The sequence below is a fragment of the Astatotilapia calliptera genome, chromosome 4, assembly GCF_964374335.1.
Source record: "Astatotilapia calliptera chromosome 4, fAstCal68.1, whole genome shotgun sequence".
Lineage (NCBI taxonomy): Eukaryota > Metazoa > Chordata > Actinopteri > Cichliformes > Cichlidae > Astatotilapia > Astatotilapia calliptera.
Window position 1 is genome coordinate 15925224 of NC_137425.1, and position 21656 is coordinate 15946879.

General features: G+C 37.8%; 2 protein-coding genes across 4 annotated transcripts in view; one reads left to right on the plus strand and one right to left on the minus strand.

Moving 5' to 3' along the window:
- ccp110 (centriolar coiled-coil protein 110) overlaps nt 1-21656 on the minus strand; it is a 664638-nt gene that overhangs the window by 604293 nt on the left and 38689 nt on the right. The gene's annotated exons all lie outside the window — the stretch shown is intronic.
- Nucleotides 402-11010, plus strand: LOC113020784 (nuclear GTPase SLIP-GC-like). Its single transcript, XM_080300301.1, has 15 exons — nt 402-2917; nt 3793-4006; nt 4107-4346; nt 4870-5073; nt 5151-5323; nt 6663-6717; nt 6807-6894; nt 6980-7101; nt 8184-8360; nt 8452-8606; nt 8716-8833; nt 8928-9036; nt 9102-9232; nt 9369-9450; nt 9554-11010. The coding sequence occupies exons 1-15, from the start codon at nt 2862-2864 to the stop codon at nt 9616-9618; spliced, it is 1989 nt and encodes a 662-aa protein (XP_080156427.1). The 5' UTR covers nt 402-2861; the 3' UTR covers nt 9619-11010.

A 21656-nucleotide genomic window follows, 5' to 3' on the forward strand; every position in this document is an offset into this window, starting at 1 on the left:
ATTCAGTTATTGCTTTTACCTTTCTAATAATTTCTTGAATTTGAGACTGCTGGATTCCCTTTCTGACAATTAAATTCAAAATGTGTGCAAAACAATTTAGATGGTTCCAGTGCAGAATGTCACCCACAGCCTTCTTGACATTGGCTGCACTATCACTTACACATGCAACTATCTTTTCCATAATGGCCCATTCAGTTGCAATCCTTTCCAGCTCTCTAGCCAGGTTTTCAGATGTATGGTTGTCTTTTAATTCAAAACAGTCCAACAAGTTTGACTGCAGCTTAAACTCGGCCACATAGTGGCATGTAACAGACATGTAACTTGTTGATGTGCTGGAGGTCCAGCAGTCAGTTGTTAAGCACACAGCAGTTGCTGTCTTGATTTTTTCCTGAACATCAGCTCTTATCTTCTGAAACAAATCGGGCATCAGCTGTCTGGATACTGTACTTCTACTGGGAAGAACATATGAAGGATCAAGTGCCTTGGTGAATTCCCTAAATCCTCTGTCATCAACGATTGAAAAGGGCTGAAAATCTTGGGCAATCATTTTAACCAGAGCCTGGTCAACCTTGCTCTGCTGAAGTGGCATCATGGGCCTTGACACAAATGCTCCCATGTAAGACTGCCTCTGTCTTCTTTTTGCTGATTGTTGTCCTTGCCCTGCTGTGTGTGTGCTTGTATTTTCTTGCTGAGTACTTGTTGATGTGCTGCTGGAATAAACAGGTGATGTGACCGCTGTTGATAATGCTGCTTTTGAAGATTGTTGCTCCTGCTGCTGGCCGCTAGGTTGTCCAATGCTAGTAGCTGGGTTTTGACTGTGCTGTTGTTGTAGCATAACTGTGTGGTGCTTGCTACTGAGATGTCTTCTCATATTTGATGTACTTCCCCCTCGAAAAGACAAAACTGTCTTGCAAATGTTGCATTGTGCGTGTGTTGCACTTTTCATTTGAAAATGCATCCAAATATCGCTTCTTCGACGACTATCCATTTTTCCTCGTATCATTAACTCGCACTGCCGGCAAACAACACCGTAGTACCGCCCCCTTGCCCCATACACGTGGAAAAAAACACAAACACCTTTAGAATTTTCTGTTTTTTTATTAGTAGTATTTTCCTCAAACACGTCACATATATATTTTCTTATCTAAATAATTTAGTGAAATAGCGAATTTCTAATTATTTAACTTACATTATTGCAGCAGCAGAATGCGAGTCTGAGCATTTTTATTTTTTTAATAGTGGTGGAACTGAGTTCATATATTTTTTCCTTAAGTCTGCTTATGATCTTTTCAAAAAAACAAAGTGTAGACTGAATGTTATACTGCGTCAGTCAGACTATCGGACTTCGTCTTCAGTGAAGGAGCGACTCTTCCAAGGTAACACCCTCTGAGTTTCAACAGCTGATAACCGAGAGCGAGGGGTGAGTGTGTCTTATGAAGCACGAGGGTCCACTGAGCTGTGTACCAGGGTGAGTTAATGTTGGTGAGCCAGGAGGGAGGGGGTGAGTCCTGAGTGATTCGCTTACTCTACGATTCAGCACAGCAAGGGAGGGGGTGAGTAACTCAAATGTGCTGTTAGCATGTTAGCTGAGCGATGCTACAGTGAACCAAGGAGCTATTTTCTTGATGTGAGGTTTCTACTCAAGGTTTTTTCTTCCAGTTCAGAGCAGAAATGCTTTTGTTAAGAAACTGGCTGTTGTTTTTTTTCCCCCCACAATTTTAATTATAAGCTAGATATATTTCTACTAATGGAATTAGTTTGCTAACAGCAACAGGGATGAGTCAGTGAGTCAGTTGGGCTTGTGAATCATGATTCACGAGTCAGTAAAGTGATTCTCGAGTACTGAACGATTCGTTCACGAATCGAACATCACTACTAAACAACTGATGTAGTTACCTGATACCTAATACACATTTTACCTTAACACAGGGGTGGGGAGCGCCAGACCTCGAGAGCCGGTGTCCTGCAGGTTTTAGATATCACCCTGGGTCACCACATTTGAATCAAATGATTACTTCATTACCAGGCCTCTGGAGAACTAAAAGAAATGTTAAGGGTGTAATTTAGTCATTTAAATTAGCTGTGTTGGATCAAGTGCAACTAAAACCTGCAGGACACCGGCTCTCAAGGCCTGGAGTTGCCTACCCCTGCCCTGACAGCTGGTGGTTGCCATTGATGGGGTGGTCACCAACTGTTCTCAAGGTCTGTGTCACTGGCACTGAATGAGGCTGGAAAGTTGACTCATGTAATCATGTTTATTAACAGGTAAGAATATGAAAGTTTTCCATTTTTTTAATCGCAGTTTGCTAAAGAACAAACTGTTTCTGTACAGTTGCGATGGCTTCCTGTATAAGTTCAGATATGCATACATGTGTAGTAATTTAATTTCAAATACGAAAGTCAAATATTTACATTTATCCTCAGGATTTGCCATCCATAAGTGAAAAAGGTGAGAAATATTTGTCTCATTCTCATATTATTACATCTGATGTATTTATTTTTATCATTTTTGCAGCATCTAAAATACACCGTGATCACAATTTTCAATCTTGAAAGATTTTTTTTTTATCCAATAAGGAAAGAGAAACTCAGATCATTTTCAGGGTGAGTCCAGCCAATGGCAACCACCTCCTAAACGACAATACTGTGCAGCAGGATCACAGTCAGGTATTTGAAAAGTACTAATATGCATTTTTTTTTTTATATAATAGCTATAGTATGAACTTGTAAAATCCACACTCTTTACTGTTTTTGAATATCAGTGGGCCACATTTTGCATTACACTGCTTCCTGTTTCCTACTAATTAGTTTTTACTTTCACTTTGACAGAAAAAGAAATACTGTTTGAGGTCAAAGAGATAATGAGACATGTCAGTGAAGGACTACATGGCCGTGACAAGCTCAAACTTTTCCTAAAGTGAGTAATAAAGGTTTCCTTTTTTTTGTTGGACATTGTTCCAACCAGTTCCAAAAAAGTTAGGACAGTCTGTAAAATGAAAATAAAAACAATATTCATGAAATCTCATACTCTAATATTTTATTGACAACAGGACACAAAAACATATCAAATTCCTAAGCTGAGAAAATGCACCATTTTAAGAAGTAATTGGGTAATTTTGTGTTTGATGTCACTATGTCTCAGAAAGGTTAGGAAGGCAAATTAAAAAAAAAATCTAGAAAGTAAGTGTTTGCAAAAAGAAACAGTTGGAGGAACATTTTGCTGTAATTTGGTATAAAGATTTAAACTCTGTCAGAGCTCAACATGGAGCTGTGATTCAGTTCATTCCATTGTTAAGGTGAATTGTACCAGAATCCATCATTTCACACTTCAGAGGTGATCAGTAGCTTTTGAATACTGATTAATATTTCATGTTTTTCCACACATGTAGTCTTCAGAGACGTGAAATTATAAATATCAAGTCTAAGCATTGTAATAGTTTTTTTTTTAAACAAATTTTCAAAAAGAAATCTCAACCATCCAGGTAAGTAGATCCCATTGGTTGATCAGTGGTTGTTGATAAATGGTCATGACAATTTGCATATTAATGATTAAGGAAGTGACCTCACAGCCCATTGTTCATTCAGTGGGCTAGTTTATAAGGCTGAGGAAACCTGCAGTCAGCTGAAACTGAAGAAGTCACTTGGATTAGTGATGAAACGTTTCTCCCACTGAAAACGCCAAGTCCAGATGAACAGAATCAACCTTTTGGAAATCTTTCTGATTTTGCCACATTTTAAGTTTAATGTTCCTAAGAATGGGTGAGTTAATCCATATTTAAACTCTTTCAACAGGGATAAAATCAAGGATTTGGAGACAGAAAAGAGACACCTGGTTGGTGTCTTTGGTAAAACTGGGGCTGGAAAGAGCGCTTTAATCAATGCCGTCATAAATAAGGAGGGCCTGTTGCCTTCTGGAAGTGTCAAGTCATGTACCTCAGTAATGATAAAGGTGGAGGCTACCAATGGATCAAAGTATGAGGCACACATTGAGTTCATTACAAAAAAGGTAGAATGAAATATGAATATGATGATTCTTAAAGAAAATTTATGTGTTACAATCTAGCTGCAAAAACTTCTTTACTAAAATTAAGATGTTTTTTTGGAAGGATTGGGAAGATGAGGTGCGATCACTAAGACAGGTTTTTGAAGACAACCACGACCATGACGACGATGATGATGACAACGATGATGATGATGATGATCTATTTGACCCTAATGGAAAGTTATCAGCACTGTATGGAGAAGGTTGGGGAAAAAAATCCACTCTCAGCCTCATGGAGAAAGGATATTTTGTGGATATTCCAGAGTTTCTAAATTCCGAAATAAAAATTTTGAAAAGTGACTCAGTAAGTGTGCAGTACTACAGACCAAAATAAAATTCACTTCTTCTTCTAGAACATAGGAATACTTGCAGTTTAAAACATACATTAGATTCAAGGAAGATCAGTGTGTGGCTTATGAACATCATATAGAGAGTAGTAGGAAGTCATTAAAGCAGCAGTTAGCTGCATTAAAGCTGCATCTTTTCAGTAGGAAGATGATGTCCATGCTATCTAATACCTCCCTATTTGGAAAGTGTAGACAGAGACAAAGCGCCGGTGAAGGAGATGTTACAGCAGTCTATTGCTAAGATAAATGTTGGGAATATGTCTTTTTTTTGTGTGTAGTTTTTCTTTCTTTCTTTCTTTTTAGTGTGTAAGAATATTCAACATTGCTATCAATACATTTTTCAAGAAATGTGTTGATAGCATGCATTGCGATATTATTTCTTAGTTTGATTTCCTGTCTTCTTTTCATGCAGTTTTTACATTTTTTGTTATGAGCACATACATTAAATTGTCTTGTATTCATACTGTTATTTTTTTGCAGGCTGAAGGGTTGTCTGAAGAATTGGTGAAATATACAAGAAGTGAGTCAAATGAGACAGAAGAAGTAAAGAGGTGGTACTGGCCGCTTGTGAAGTGTGTGACTGTCAAAGTGCCAGACAATGATTTTCTTCATCACGTCACACTCGTGGACCTTCCTGGAAATGGTGACTCTAACAGAAGCAGAGATCGTGGATTGTGGAAAGAGGTAATTCACTGAAGTCATGTCATCTTTCTTCGAAGCATCAGTTATTTATAATTTATATGCTTTTATTTCCTTTTTAGTTTGTTGCCAGTTGTTCAACTGTGTGGATTGTGACTGAAGTGAATCGAGCAGCCTCAGAAATAAAAGCCTGGAAGATCCTGGAAGGTGCCAGTAGCCTGCTGGGAAATGGTGGCGAGTGTCAGCAAATTCATTTCATCTGCACCACGTCAGATAATGAAAAACCAGATGATATGTAAGTCAAATATGCCAAAAGTTTGGCACAGATGCACACGGTGACCATATACTTCACTTTTTTTTTTATTTTAAGAGTGAGGATGTCCTTTACAACAGAAGCTAAATTCTCCCATTGTAGTAGGCCACTCTTTCAGAAAAATGACAAATTAATTTAAGAACTATTATGTATCATTTTAGAGGTATGCTAATATTACTGTTAGAGTGAATTGTTGAATGTTGCCATTTTTATCCTTGTCATCTCTACAAAAGGAATTCCACTGTCCCCCTCCCCAGATTTTCAAGGTTCTGGGTGGGGGGCTGTAGTCTTTTATTATAGACACATCCTTGTGAGGGTTTTTTTTGATGTAAGCTTCCTGCCCAGCAGGAGGTCTCACACACACACACACACACACACACACACACACACACACACACACACACACACACACACACACTCTCTTACTTACATACAGAAGTTCACACATTCACACATATACATACAATGCCTTGTCTTGGAACCATGTGGGCGTTGCTTTGCTGTGATGTGTTTTGTGTGAACCGTTTCTCAATAAAAGGCAGCGGGAGGAGGCCAGATTTGGGGTCATTTTCGTGGTGGACACAGACGAGGCCTCCCTTGCAAGGAAAATCGATCGATCGCTGACTGTCTTGTTTTCTTCATGATGAATAAGTCTCTAGAACTAGCGGGGCTTGTGGAAACACAGACCCAACAATTACTTCTTTTTATCTAATACAACATTATTAGACATTATTAATATTACATTCTATCAGATATAACTCCTAATATCATGATATATGATGAATATTATTCTTAAAAATATGTTTACAATTATAAATTTAAAAATTTATGTATATCTGTTTTAATAAGTTTCTAATTAGATAAATACTGTGGTGAATATTTAATTAACAAAGTCTGCAGACACAGTTGGCTACAATCAACACTCTTTACTATCATATGCATGAGAGAGTACACACAACAAGGCTCCGTTATGCAGTCCCTGAAACAGAAGTGGAGCTCTTGCTCCTTTATGTATTCTCAAGAAAATGCAGGAAGTTACAAACTGATCATACCACACATCACGCAGCTATGAAACCTAACTGAACAATGGGTATGTTGTTGGGTGCTCTTGGCATTATCAGCACCTGCAAAGGGAGTTGTGTTCTTCAACTACTGAGGCTGAAATAAGTTCATCTAGTTTTAGACTGTTCGGTGGAAGTTTCCATTACGGTGCCACAACTATGCACATAAATGCTTACACCTTAAATGAGAATAATCTGAATTTTGCATTACAGTAACAATAAAATAATTTTGCATCCAATTTTTATTTCCTTTCTAAAAGAAACAAAGCCAAGAATGAAGTGATGAAGGAATTCAAAAAGTGGAAATTAATTAAGGTAAATTTTTAATCTGACAGCAAAATCTAAAACAAATATCTTCTAAAACTGCCTGAAAAGTAAAAACTGACTAACAAAAATGTTCTCAGGATCACTTCAGTGAGGATTGTTTCCAAGTCTTCACAGTGAGCTCCAAAGAGTTCCACAAAGGGGAGAATGTAAATCCAGATGTCAATGGTAGGTTAAGTCACTTTATGAATGAACATACAGCGACAGAAAATTTATTGCTCAGATTTATATTTCTTTTCAATTTTTTTTACAGAAATACCAAAACTTAAGGAAATGTTGAAAAATCTGAATGACGCTCATTCAGAGACATTAAACTATGTGTCTGGAGCTCATGGGATTCTGTCTTTGATTCAAGGAGCCAGAAGCAGAGAAGTGGTGAGATCAGGCAATAAAGCCTCATTCTTCTTAAAGGTCATAAAATAAAAATGTTCATAGCCACTAATGTGTATTAATGTATTGTAAGGTATCCTCACATTCACTGAAAATGTGGGATGCTGGACATCATAAATCTATGTGATAATTTATTAATAGTGACTGAATACTGCTGGAGAAACTGTGGGGAAAACATGGCAGATCATTTTCATATATTTTGGAAATGCCCAATAATCCAACCATACTGGAGTGAAGTGGTCGAATCAATTTACTTGGTGACTGGTCTCAAATTAAATTTGGATTTCTGTACTGTGTATTTGGGCGATATCCCATCAGCAGCCTCCTTAAAGGACAAATATTTGATAAACATCCTGTTGGGAGCAAAAAAGCGCTTACCAGGAGGTGGCTGGAGAAAGAGCCCCCAACAAAGAAAGATTGGATAGGAATAATGGAGGAAATATATAGAATGGTATATTTTTTTTCTGGGGGGTTTTTTGTTTGTTTTTTGTTTTTTTGCTGTTTTTGTTTTCTTCATGTGGGTGACTGTCATAATTACAAAACTTTCAATAAAAAAAAGAATAGGGACTGAATAAGGAGAGATGATTTGGAAGAACTGAATAGTGTTTATTGAGAAACAGAATTTGATGAAATATTTATTTACCAATTAGACTCCAGTCAACCAATGAGGGCACAGAAATGATGGGAGTTAGGACAGGACCCCAAGAGTCTAGTTTCTTGGCGTAGTGAAGATGGTAGTTTGGATTGGGCTCTGAGTTAAGGTTGAGGTGAAGATGGACAGGAGGCGAGTTGCATGAATGAAAGTCTGAAAGGCAGAATGACAGAAGAGCAGATAAAAGCACAGAGAACAGAAGCTGATTGGCCTGCAGAAGGCAAAAAAAAATGATTGGACTAGAGTAATGAGGTCAATAGTGTGGGAAAATAGAACTGATATAAAGAATAGACAGAGGCAGACGAATGATGACAGACTTATCTGACTGAACTTATCCAAAACCTAATTCTCTAAAATGAGTAAAGAACAATGTTTTGTTTTACTGCTTCAAGTAATGATCTTTCTTTTATTTCAGGTTGAACAACAAAATGATCTGTATGACCTCCTTGAGGGAAAATTAAGCATCCAACTTAATGATGTTAGAAAAGCAATTGAAAAAATTACAAAAGCTTTTGAACAACGCCTAAGTGAGGGGGTTGAAAAATCTCTAAATGTATGTGAAAAAAACCTGAAGTCCTTCTTATACCCCAGTGTATGTATTTTAATTACAGTTAGATCAAAACCTCAGTACACTTTGTAACCATGTGTTTGAAAAATGAAATAGAAATTCTGTTTTGTTTCAGAAAAGGAGTGGCGGACCTTTTCTCATGACGCTAAAGTTTGTAGTTAGGAATGATGGCGTCCACAAACCAAAAAAAGGGAAACAAAAAGACCTCAACATGATATTAGCGTCTTGTTTGACTGAAAGCATTGATGAAAAATTCAGAAAGACCTTCCCGTGAGAATAATCTAATTCTGAAGAGCACCAATATGTACAACAATACATGTATACAAATCGCACTGTATTATAAGCTTGCTAACACTGCCATTATTTTTGCCACATTCAGAAACAACCTAAAATGTGGAAATTTCAATGGGGCCATTGATGCGTTTTCACTCAGCACTGATTCATTGATTGAAAAGTACAAAAATGTCGAACTGCAACTGACATTTCTGAAGACAGAGGTAAAAGAACTTCCCTAATCATTGACTTGTTAGCTTATCTGTTATTAGAAAATCATCTTTTCAATAATGTTAATTCATATTTCATGTTTCTAAGGAAAAAAACGTGAAGACAAAGCTCAACAAAACCATCCTCACACAAAAGAAATTTATCTACAACAGTTTGACAGAGACAATCAAGAATAACATGAAAGAATGCTATAAAGGTAAGAAAGATATGAATTAAGGTATTTCTATTCAACTGTGCATGACAATTGTTGTGTCCTTGTAGAAGCAGCAGCATTTACAGGAAAAGGCACCCTGAAGAGGATGAGGGACACTATTGAGAGACATGTGGAGTCAAAGAAGTACATGTTTGAAGATACAAAAAATGTCATGCTGAAGCAGTTGAACGATTTGAAGGTTTGTTACGTATGTACAAAAATGCCCAATCAGTCTTGAAGCACATATCAAACCAAAAGTTTGTCTCTTGTCCAGTTATTTTTGGATTCAATAGTTGCCTCTGTAAAAAGTAACAAAGTTTTTGATGATAAATTAGGAAACTGTCCTGACGACACTGGAGGAAACCATGAAGAAATCCATTAAACACTCACTCAAGACTGAGGCCTGCTTACTGCCAGGTAAACAAAAATATATAGTAAAGTATTTATGTTAGCATTAGGAATCCTCTCAATACAAATGGTAACAATACAAGTATAATAAATACAAATGCTTTGTTTTTAGATGTTTCAGAACATCTTGAGGTGGTGAAGAAACATTATGATGAACTTTATGGTGGTCAAGATTAAAAAAATAACCATACTGGGTAAATATTGAAATCTCACAAATTGTTCTGAGGGCTTTGATCATGAACTCTTTGTGCTGATTATGTTATGTGAAGGCTGATGTGCAGGCAGGAATGGTGGCAAGAAGGACCCAATGTGCAGACACTCTGAGACAAACTTAAACTCAACTTTATTGCTGGATAGCAAAAAAGAACAAAAAAAACTAACTAAACTGGAAAACATGACCTAAGCATAAACAAGCAGAACACACAGCATAGTAGATTGCAAACAGGAAAACACAGGGCTTAAATACACAGAGGGAGCAATCAGGGGATTAGAGACAGAAGGGAAACACAGCTGGGGCAAATCAGGGCTAACGAGACAGGGGAAGCAAAACCTGATACATTAACCTGAGACACGGACTTCAAAGTAAAACAGGAAACATAACACAGAGACGCAACGCAGACTTGACAAGGGGATACAGCAGACAGGGGAGACAGAGCAACTAAGGAACACAGAAAGCAGAACTCTAACAAAGAAACCAAAAGACTAGGTGTAAGTAAAGTTGTAGGAAATCAGCAGCTACTTCAGTCATCTCCCTGCCATTTTGCTCTTTCTGGCTTTGGAATTATTTGTCAATATATTACAGTTTGGGGTTAGGTTCAGGGTTGTTTTATTGTTGTTATTTTAGGTGTTTAACATTTTAAGCATTTCTGTGCATATTGTTGAATTCCTGCTTTGATTTTTGTCTTGATTAATTATCTCGGGTTTCCTCCCCTGATAATGCTTTTCTGTATTTTCATCCTGAAACAGTTCATTCATGTTTAGCATTTACTTTCATGTTTCCTGTAATCTTATTTCAGTAATGTCGTTATAAAAGCTGACTGATTTTTAAAAATGCTCGGGAAAGGTACTTCAGTGCTTCCTTTTTTTACCTCCTTCAGTATACAGGATTAGGATACACTGAACCCTCCTTTGTGAAATAAAGATATTTACATCTCATAATTTATAGTGACAGACAGTTGTTGAAGAACTAGGTTATAAAAACTAAGCTTGTGGCATAGAGCATTTAAATGTTAATTATAAGTGTTCTTTTCATTTTTATATTTTTTATTTTGGCATAACAAACTGTTAGAGCCACACATATGTTTTGATTATTATACTGCTATAATAATATCTCCTCCTCGACAAGGATTTATAGAGCTCTCTTGACAATTTATCAATTAATAAAGCTCACTAGTGGTCAGATTGTTTATTTTGCTTCCTGTTGGAGTCACACATCTGGATTTTTACTCCTCCACATTGTGATGCAGCTTTTATAATATTTAGTTTTCTTGCTTCCTTATGTGTACTGATTCTAAAAGAATGCATGTATTTGATATTGTATACTGTTCAATAAATCCAAAGTGCAAGCAATTTTTTTATTTTTTACATAAGATTTTTTTACCCTAAAGCCATTAAAAATTTGCATTGCAGGACCAACATGTCGTGGTGTGAAAAAGTGCTCCCCCTTCCCGATTTCTTACTTTTTTGTGTTTGTCACCCTTCAGTGTTTCAGAACAGCAAACAAATAAAAACATTAGACAAAAAAATAATACAAGTAAACACAAAATGGAGTTTCTAAATGAAGGTCCCAAAAGGTGAATTCTCTCAACAGAAACGATAACATGGAGCAAAAAAATAGAGAAAAGGAGGATTACAAAGAAAATATTGACTGATAGAGAATATTAGATTGAGATTATTGGTATGATATCAGGCAATCAGATGGCCTGTGTTCAGCAAGTGGTTTAAGCTTAATTTTTCTTCTGACTAAATATGGTGTGTTCTGTTTGCACGAGGTTGTTTGCTTTGGGTGTGTGCAGTGGGTGGAACAGGACATTGGCTTTAATGTGGCTGGAAAAAGGAGATGGAGGACATCATGTTCCCAAATCATTTGTACTTCATATTTCAAGGAATCAAAGAAGCTGTTTGCCCATGCAAATATGAAACCTGGTATAACAGGGCGTGGTCTGCGGTGCTGCTGCAGGGGTGATGGATGCACCTGCAGTGGCATCGTCAATTATGCCTCGCCGGCTTAAAGTCTGTGCTCTCTTTGCTATTATTATTATTATTATTATTATTATTATTGTTGTTGTTGTTGTTGTTGTTGTTGTTGGTGGTGGTGTGTGGCTGGCAGCTGGAAAGCTGAACGGCAACAGTGTGAAAAAAGTGTGCAATAAAAGGTGTTAACGAGTGTTTTGAACGTCGTCGGGTCGGGTTAATGCCACACCTGGTTATCCTAAACAAAAACTCTGAGCCACTGTCTGGCCACAGAGACTGGTACTGCAGTGTGTGTCTGTGATGGAGGGGATAGGTCTCAAAGTCAGTTCATCACAAAGGTGATCTGGTCTCATAAATGTTTGTAGGATAAGTCTAAATGTCTAGGCGCTTGGTTTTATACCCCTGTGACCATATAGGTGATTGAAACACTTTATTTCCTGGACATGACAATAATAAACCCCTTCAGTGTGACATTAAGTCACAACAGAGTTGTCTTGATGCATGCTGAGTCATCCAGGTAGGAAAATTCCAAAAGGTGGATTCTGTTCATCTGAATGTAGCGTTTTCAGTGGGAGAAACGTTTTGTCACTCAACCAAGTGATTTGAATTTAGATGTGTAGAGTTAGAAATGCTACAGAAAGTGTTGAAATTAATGCAGATACCAGAGAGTTGTGGCACAAGTGGCACACACCAAGGTTGTTTTTTGTTTGTTTGGTTTTTGTTAGAATAAAGAAGTTTCTTATTTGGATAGGCAAAAAGCTGCTGTAGATATCCTGGAGTACATACAAGTGATTTGCACACTAGTTTGACTAGACGTGGCCTAATTTTCCTCAAAACCAATGACGTCTTGCTCCACCAACACCATTTATCATGCGTGCAAACGAGTCATTATGTGTGCAAATGATTTGAACTTGTCCTATTCTGGGATATCAACAGTAATTTTTTGTATTTGGATTGCTGCCTTCCTACACTGTAAAATATAACTTGTTGTTTCAACTTAAAAATAGGGCTGCCTTAAATTTTTAAGTTAAGTCAAGAAATAGAGTTTGTTCTTGTAACACAACCAATTGTTATCTTAATGAAAAATCACATGTTGTCTAAACTTTCGTCTTAGTTTAGGTGACTGAGATTTGTTAGTCAGTTCAACTCCTTTAATTGCAACACGTTCTCACTCCCAACTCGTCAAATGTGTGACGCATGGTCAGGCTCCCTCTGCTTCACTTATCGACCCCCCTCGCGTTGAGAATTGACGTGCAGGGTCCTCTCATTGAATACTATAGAGCTCCCTAAATGTTGCTTCTTGACAACAAGAGATTGCCGCGGAAGAGCCTGTTGTCCGTATATATATTTCCAAAATCACATTGCAGTGACGTATAGAGAACACAATAAATTATATAATGTAAACAACTACCTAAGAAACAGCAGATACAGCAGATAAATTAATTATAGGCTATTACTTTTGTATCGTTTATTGCATTTATGAAGGGAGTGGTGTATGCTGGGTAATGGCACAGCTAGCGACTGGGTGAATTTATTCACCCGCTTCGGCTGTTATCAGTCCACACAATCAGTGGCTTGTCTAGAAAAGTTTTGTTGGGGGGGCCAGGTAGGGGCACAGATTTGGAGAAGGGTGGCAGATGTAATTGGCAGATAATGTTTAAAAAAAATTCTACCAACCGTTAACCATAATTCAATAATCCTATAAACCTAATAACTGAATGCACTTTTAACTCTTATTAGAATGAGATTTTAACCACTATGGTGCAAAGTTTTTAGATACTGCGTTGATAAAGTACAAGAGATACAATCAGTGCTTTGTCAGTGTTTACTCAGCATTCAAGGACATCAATATTTGCATAGTATTTTTACTGACATATAGTGCACATATGTTTTGGGCAAAAACATTTTTGAATATTAAAATACGAACATTTGTAACTAACAATTGACAAATTAGCCAATTCCAATGTAAAACTTTATCTGCCTGTTAAAAAAAAGAAGATAATCTTCTCACAAACTGGTGTTTGATTTTGAAACAGGAAAAAAGTGGGGAAACAACTGATAAGACTAACATTTGAATAAAACCTGAAAGCAAGTAAATACTTTATATGCTGCCTTATGGTAAACTTTGGTAATATTGATCAAGAACAACACTGGCTGATGATAAAATACAGTCAGCTGGCATGGTGACACTGCCAGTATTAACCTGCAGGGCTGGACTGGGACATAAAATTGGGCATTTTGACTAGAGACCAGCCCACCAGGTATTAAAGCCATAAAGACTTTGAATGAAAACAAATGCTGTTGTGTCAGTGATGTACACTGTCTTGTTGGTATATGTATGGTTTCTATACATTTTACGTCAGATAAAAACTTTGGTTGTAAGATTTAGATAATTATTTAATAAAAACTAGATATTTTAAATGAGAATAAGAAAGAAAAGTATTTCTTTGTGCCCCACCTTTCCCTGTTAATGCCCTACCTGGCCCCCTGGCAAAACTTTCCTAGATCCACCCCTGCACAGTTACCAGCTGTCAGCTATTTAGAAAAGGATCCTGGTGTTATTTGTCTCTCAGAAACAGTTCATAACTTCCCTTCAACTCATTCATGTCACCTAAAAGGTAAACCTGTTTCTCCATCACTTGTTCAGCTCTGATGATTCAGTAAGGACATCTCCTGGTTTCATCTTCATGTTTCCCTCTCACCACATATCCAAACCGATATCATGACCAGCAGGTTTACAGCTTTGGCTCCAGCAAACATCAGCTGATACTAGAAATTAATATTAAATACATTCTAACAACAGCTGATCAAGCTTAATCGTGCTGCTGTTGTTTAGCGCGACATCTGCTGGTTTCCTCTTTCTGGCGCAAAGTGGGCGATAAACAAACAAGAGAGAAAAGACGATCAGCTGATCATTGATCAGTTTCATGATTGAAGTGGCCATTAACATTCAGGATAAATATTTGCCTATTGTACGATGACGGTTCATATCAATATCCAAAAGAGAAATGTTGCAAAATAGAAGAATTATTTCTAAGAAGAAGTATTAAACCAGGATCAAAATGACATCATTCAACTATTTACAGCATTTTATGTTATTTGTTTTCTTTAGTTCAATCTGCTCTAAATCTAAACGTGTGCATGTATTTGATATGGTATACTGTTCAATAAAAGAGTAAATGTGCAAATTGTGAGAGGCCTTGTTCTTGTGTTATTCTTCCAGAAAAGGTTACTTCTACATAAACACATTTTTTTTTAAAAAAATATACCACAACCTCACTTAAAAAATATAAGCCTACAGATTGTAAAACACATCCAGGCCTTTTAGTGGTTTAGTTGTGGACTGCTCTCCCTGCTTCGTTTGTGTCTTGTGATCGTTGTCATGTCTAAAGAAGAGGACTGAAACAGAGGTTAATCATACATACAAGAAAGAATTTGGTTAATGCAAATTACATTATTTGTGTATGAAAACAAAATGGAAATGGAAAGGTGGCAGGATTTAATCTTTAGTTCAGTTTCATTTTCTTTTCATGAGAAACTGAAAGTCACTCAGTCTTGTTGTCATTCCATTAAGAACATGACACTTTTTTCTGTCATTTGGAAAAAGGTTATTTTGTAACATATATTATTACATGTTTATTCATCACAAATTATAACACAAGCATGTTTTGACTATGCCTATTTATCTAAACATAGCTTTGGAAGTCAGAGCTTGTTTTTCTGTTTTGTCAATCATGTGTGTTGTTAATGAAAAAGGACATGAGAATGAATTTCTGTCAGACAGTCTTTTGCACCATCAGAGCCATACATGTCTAGCTTTTTTTTTTTTCTTTAATCTGAATCTAGTTTTCTTCGTAATCTGCTCATTTTTGGACTTCTCTTTTTGCCTGCTAACATCACCCTCCATAACTGACCAGTTGCTGTATTACCTTTAAAAAGAGCTGAGCACACTGTAAAATCTTAATTTATGATCTGTGTGTCTATGTAACTGCTGTTCCCCTTCAATTTAAAGAGCTGAAATGTCTAATATATAGAGTAGTTATGGCTTTTTAGAAATTACAATTTATCTTTCAGTTTCTATTCTTGATCATGGATAGCAAAACACACTGACTGAATGGAAACTCAGTGAATGGATAGAGACATTTAAAGATAAATTATTTCTATGCATCAGTGATGGCTACAAATATTGATACTTATATGATCTGTTAGCACTTGCATTTTTTTATACTTACTGCACAAAATGTGTAACCAAATGGAAATGTGCTAAAATTTAAAAGTTACAGAGTTATTTTAAACAAAAGCGAACACGCATTCAACTCATACATCAATGAGGAACTCGTTTAGAAAAGTATTTTTGAAGTGATTTTATAGATAATCCTTCACTTCTTCATCTGCTAGAACATAGAACATTTGACCTCGGTTTGGGTGAGATACAAGGAAGATCAGTGTGTGACTTATAAACATCACATAGAGAGCAGTAGATAGTCACCAAAGCAGCAGTAAGCTATGCCGACACTGTATCTTTTCAGTAGGAAGATCATGTCCACGCTATCTTAATGCCTCCCTACTTGGAAAGCACAGACAGAGACAAAGCACTGGTGAAGTAGATGTTGAAGTAGATGTTGGCCCAGTGTCTTGCTGAGCCAATATATGTTGGCAAAATGTTAGTGTGCTGCCTGGGAATTTCCATTCAAATTGTTTGGCACCCACCAAATAAGGAACAAAAAGTGACAATTGTGGTGGAAGTGTTCAAGAATTAATTTTTTTTGTATACAGAAGTAAAAAAAAAAAAAACCCCACAGTATTTCACAGACTGGAAGTTTGGTGACTGACTTAGGTTAACATAAAACAGGAAAGTTTCATTTTACAGAGTCATGCAATAGCTGTTGCTTTAGTACACAGGTGTCGAACTCCAGTCCTCAAGGTCCGGTGTCCTGCAGGTTTTAAATGTGTCCTTGATCCATCACAGTTGATTTAAATGGTTAAATTACCTCCTCAGCATGTCATAAGTTCACCATCCTTTTCTGCTTATCCGTATCAAGGTCATGAAGGGTGAAGCCTATCCCAGCTACCATAGGGCAATAGGCAAGGTAAATTCACGTCAGATTAAAAATCTGATGCATATGATAACCACATCATCATTAACAAACTAAACTCCAGTTAACTTGATGTGAAAAGCATGTCCAAAGATGACATAACACTTGTTATGTCAAATGTTTTTTAAATCTTTCCTTCAGACACTATGATAAGTCAGTTTCTTTTTGCACAATTTCATCATACAATATCATTTTAACTGCATCCAGAAATTCTAACAGGGAGCAAAAAATCAAAGAAAAGAGGATCACAGTGAAAATATTTGGGGTGTGTGCAGTGGTGGCAGAGAACATTTGCATAAATGTGGTTGGAAAGAGGGGATGGAGGACATCATGTTCCCAAATCATTTGTACTTTATTTTTGCATGTCACAACATTTGCATATTTCCTTATGCAAATATGAAACCTGGTTATCCAAAAGAAAACTGAGTCACTGTCTGACCACAGTCTGGTACTGCAGTGTTTATGTGTACATGCAACCTCTTAGTGGTTGTAGGGGACATTTATTACATAGTGAAAATTTTACGCAACACACATACATGCATGAACTAATCATGTGATTCAGGTGTGTTGACCCAAGGTGAGATCTAAAACCTGCAGAGACACCGGCCCTCGTGGACTGAGATTGCCCAATGCCCACCCCTGGGCTAGATTGTGGTGTGGATATGTGGCCCAGGCCCATAGAAAACAGGTCTGGCCCAAATCTGGCATCAAGCTGGCACTTCTGACTGACCAGTGTCATGGCACAGTGTATGTCAACCAGGTGTGGGGCACGTCTGGCAATGATGCCACTGTTTATGCGATGGCATGGCATATCTGTCATGGTCCTGAGTCTACTGACTCAGTGTTTTGTGTTTCTTTATGCTTTTGTTTAGTCTGAGTATGTATTCTGTTATGATTTGCCATTTGTTAGGTTTTTGTTCTGTGCCTCACCTGGTCCCACTTCTGTGTTCTGTCTGTCTATGGTGTCACACTGTCTGTTTGTGAATCTGTCTGTTTAGTTCAGTGCCTTGTCTGGTTCTCTGTGTCTGAGTTTCCTGTTTTATTCTGAAGGTCCTCGTCTCATGTGAGTGTGTTCTGTTTACGTTTCCCCTGTCCCGTCGGCTCTGATTTCTCCCAGGTGTGTTGCCCTCCTGTCTCTCATCCCCTGATTACTGCTGTGTGTAATTAAGCCCTGTGTGTTCTTCTGCTTGTTGCTGGTTCGTCTGTGTTCCACGGTGTCCTGTGCCTTGTCTGCGGCGCTCTGCCGCTCACCCTGTTTGGTATCATCTCAGGTTGGTTATTTAGTTTTCCCAGTTTAGGTTTCTTTAGTTTTGTTATCCCTCTTTGCCTGTTTTGCCACTACGCCACTGTGTAAATAAACATCACAGGCATTATCATCTACTACCTGCGTTTTGGGTCCTTTCTCCCTCCAACACCACACAGCTCGCCTCGGCAGCCGTGACAATGGCTGTATCCCAATTCAGGGTCTGCAGCCTTAAAGGCTGCATTTCAAGGCCAATTATGTCACAGTGGTGCGCCGAAGGCTGTCCCAATTCAAAAGCTGCTCGAAATGCTGCCCTCAAATGCGTCCTTCATTTCCCTGAATTTTAAGGCTGTGGCAGTGTAGACTTCGTGGTCCCATATATCCCACAATTCATAGCGCGGCAGTCGGTGTGGATAATTCTGCCGCAGACGGCAGAAGCGGAGCGGCCGAAGAGTAAACTGTGAAAAGTAAGTACTGAATATTATGTCACTTATTTATGTGCAAATGTTTAATAATGAGGAACATGAAAACATTACTGTTGGCCACATGTCGGCAAAGTTATTTGCCATTAGCGATGTTTGTACGTTCAGCTTTTACTTGCTTTTAAAGCCTTTAAAATCTAATAATACAATAGTCGACTTTAATTTTACAGAGAATGTGATGATTTTGTGGATACTTAAAGTCAGTCATATATCCACAAACACAACAAGCTGAAAGTCAGTGATGCTGCTCGGTTTGCAGTCCTGAATATGACAGCACAAGCAGGATTCACTGCACTGTCTCTCACAGTTGAAGTGTACCTCTGGTGCAAATTACTGACCTCTGTCATCATTTTAAGTGGGGGAACTTGCACAATCGGTGGCTGACTAAATACTTTTTTGCCCCACTGTACGTACGTACGTACGTACGTACATACATACATACATACATAGTGGTAGTATTTTTTTTTTTTTTTTTTTTTTTTACAAAGTACTAACTTGCAAATACATCTGAATAGTGGGTGGATGTCCATCCCCTTAAAGCAACTGGGGTGCACCTGCCTTGACATAATAGTTCCACCTGAGGTGTTGCTCCATTTTTCTGTCCTTCTGTACAGTCCATGTGACAAAATAATATACTGCATAAATTGGTCATGTTTCCAAAGTCATTGTTAATGTAGGAGCGGTGCTGAGCAGGATCAATGTCCACAAGGCTGCAGGTCCTGATGGCATCCCCGGGCGTGTTCTCAGAGCGTGTTCTGGGGAGCTTGCAGGAGTGCTCACAGACATATTCAATCTGTCCTTGGCCCACGCTGTGGTACCGGCCTGCTTCAAATCCACCTCCATCGTCCCGATACCCAAAAACTCCAACCCATCTTGCCTCAATGACTACCGCCCAGTAGCACTCACCCCCATCATCACTAAGTGCTTAGAGCAGCTGATAGCACACTTCAAATCCTGTCTCCCCCCCACCCTGGACCCCCATCGTGGACTACAGGAGGAATGCTGACCCATATGTTTGACTCAAGAGCAATATTTTGATCTATGATAAATGATTACAGTTTTAAATTAGGTACACATCCTGAAGTCGCCGGAGAAAACCATGATGGAATCCACTGAACATTCAAGGCTGAGGAGTGCTTACTCCCAGGTAAACAGAATAGTTTCCTGTGATTACAGTAGTTCCAGTTGTTTAATTATGCTTTCTTACTTTTCTCTTTCTCTTTAGAACTCCTTAAATCGTATGTTCCTGCCAGAGCATTAAGATCATCTACTCAGTTACTCTTGGTGCAGCCTAGATCTCGGCTGAAGTCTAGAGGTGACCGGGCGTTTGCCCTGGCTGCACCAGAGTTGTGGAATAACCTTCCGATTGTGATCCGGGCGTCTGATTCCATCCAATCTTTTATATCACGGTTAAAAACCTATTTGTTTAATCTCGCCTTTCCTGTTTGTTAATGCTCGCACCTGACTTTTAGACTTACTCTATTTTTTCTTATACATATTTTTTATGGCTTGTGCTTTTATTATGTTTTTATTTTGATATGCATTTTATATTACCCCTGTGTATTAGTGGCATTGACCTGTGAGTATATTTGATACTTTGCTAAAGCCTTATAATACTCGTGTTACTTCTCTGTCTCTTATGTTAAGCCCTTTGGTATACCGCTGGTTTTTAAATGTGCTCTATAAATAAAGTTTGTTGTTGTTGTTGTTGTTATCATCATGCTTTGTATTTTTTAGATTTTACATGCGTTACTGGGGTTATAAAAGCAAATACATGTAACAAATTGTAAGGAAGAATTTATGATCGATAAACAGGAAGAAAAAGTGCTGACTGTTAGTAACCAATGTGGTGGCAGATTTCTTTTCTCATATATTAATCACATATTTAATAATATTACATCAGTTGTAGTAATATCACTTTCTCACTTTACTATAGTAAGAGCACTCCTGTCACTAGTTTACATGAATGTGGAAAGTTAACACAGTGAGGCCGTTGTAATGGGAGACGTTAAACAGATAGTGAGACTCCTTCTGCTTATCAGGGATGTAAATCTTTAGGTGATGGCCAAGCAGAAAACAAGGTCATAATTCTCTCTGTGAGGGAGAAGGTATAGCCCCCGTGAGAGGGGGGGCTATACCAACGTGTACGAGTTTGTGGAATGTTCTTTGTCTGTGTCTCTGTATATAAGATGTAAGGGCGGTGGCCACAATTCAGAGATGGTCCTAGTGTTTCACTGGGGTGCTCTCTCCACATTGCAATGTGTTTATTAAACCCACTTCAAATCAAGCACACTGGGTGTGATGCAGGTTATTGTTAAATTTTCCATGACACCAACTAGTGGAAAGAGGGTGGGATTAAAAAAGCTTATACTTGTGCTATGCTTCTTTTTTTTCTTTTTCTTTTTTAATAATCATTATTGTTTGGTTTTCCTTTTGTTTTGGAAAACCAAAATAAACCGACAATACAACACATTACAAATACCAGGAATGTCGAGCAGTTTCATTCATATGGACTTCGCTATCTTCTTATTATTTCCATTGCTCTCTCTCTCTCTCTCTCTCTCACTCTTATGAAACACCGGATCCGTTAGTGCTCTGGCGCTCAGCCTGGCGCACTGGACCGAACCAAATCATGAGATAAGGAGGGGGGGCAGTGTTAGACGCTGACTCGATTTCATTATTTGCTGCCAGAACAAAACAAAATTGACTCCTGTAACGCCCCCAACACGTACCTTATGAAACAAACATGCCTTTATTCTAATAGGTTAATAATATTTTTTAAAACTAAAAGTAATTGACGGTTTACTATTTTTCTAGCGCTCATGTTATCACTTTTCTCATCCTTATGACGCCTCTGTTTGTTAGTACGGAATGAAGCTTAGAAAACGGGACATAATTGTGCGATTTTATCACTATTTTTGCTATATACGTATATAAGACAGTGTTCTTATTTCTTGTCTTTTGTTTTTAATCTGTAATAATCTTTAAACTTTAATCCATTCGATTTTTTTGTCACCAAACAAAACCGCTTTCTACATGCATCAACACCACTTCTTCATCTCCCCCACCCCCTTATTTGTTTTCTCAGCTCTGCTTTTCCCTGCACACCCACTTTACTCTGTCTAGGTTTAGCGTTGTGTTATATGTAGAGATCCACTTTCACTTGTCAAACAGTCAACTACACGTTTTGCAAAACCGAGT

Excerpts from the sequence above, each read along its gene's own strand:
- LOC113020784 (XM_080300301.1), top strand. The coding sequence starts at position 2,862 with ATGAGACATGTCAGTGAAGGACTACATGGCCGTGACAAGCTCAAACTT. Across the intron at positions 4,347-4,869 it reads AAATTTTGAAAAGTGACTCA|GCTGAAGGGTTGTCTGAAGA; the intron begins GTAAGTGTGCAG and ends ATTTTTTTGCAG. Across the intron at positions 9,451-9,553 it reads TGAGGCCTGCTTACTGCCAG|ATGTTTCAGAACATCTTGAG; the intron begins GTAAACAAAAAT and ends CTTTGTTTTTAG.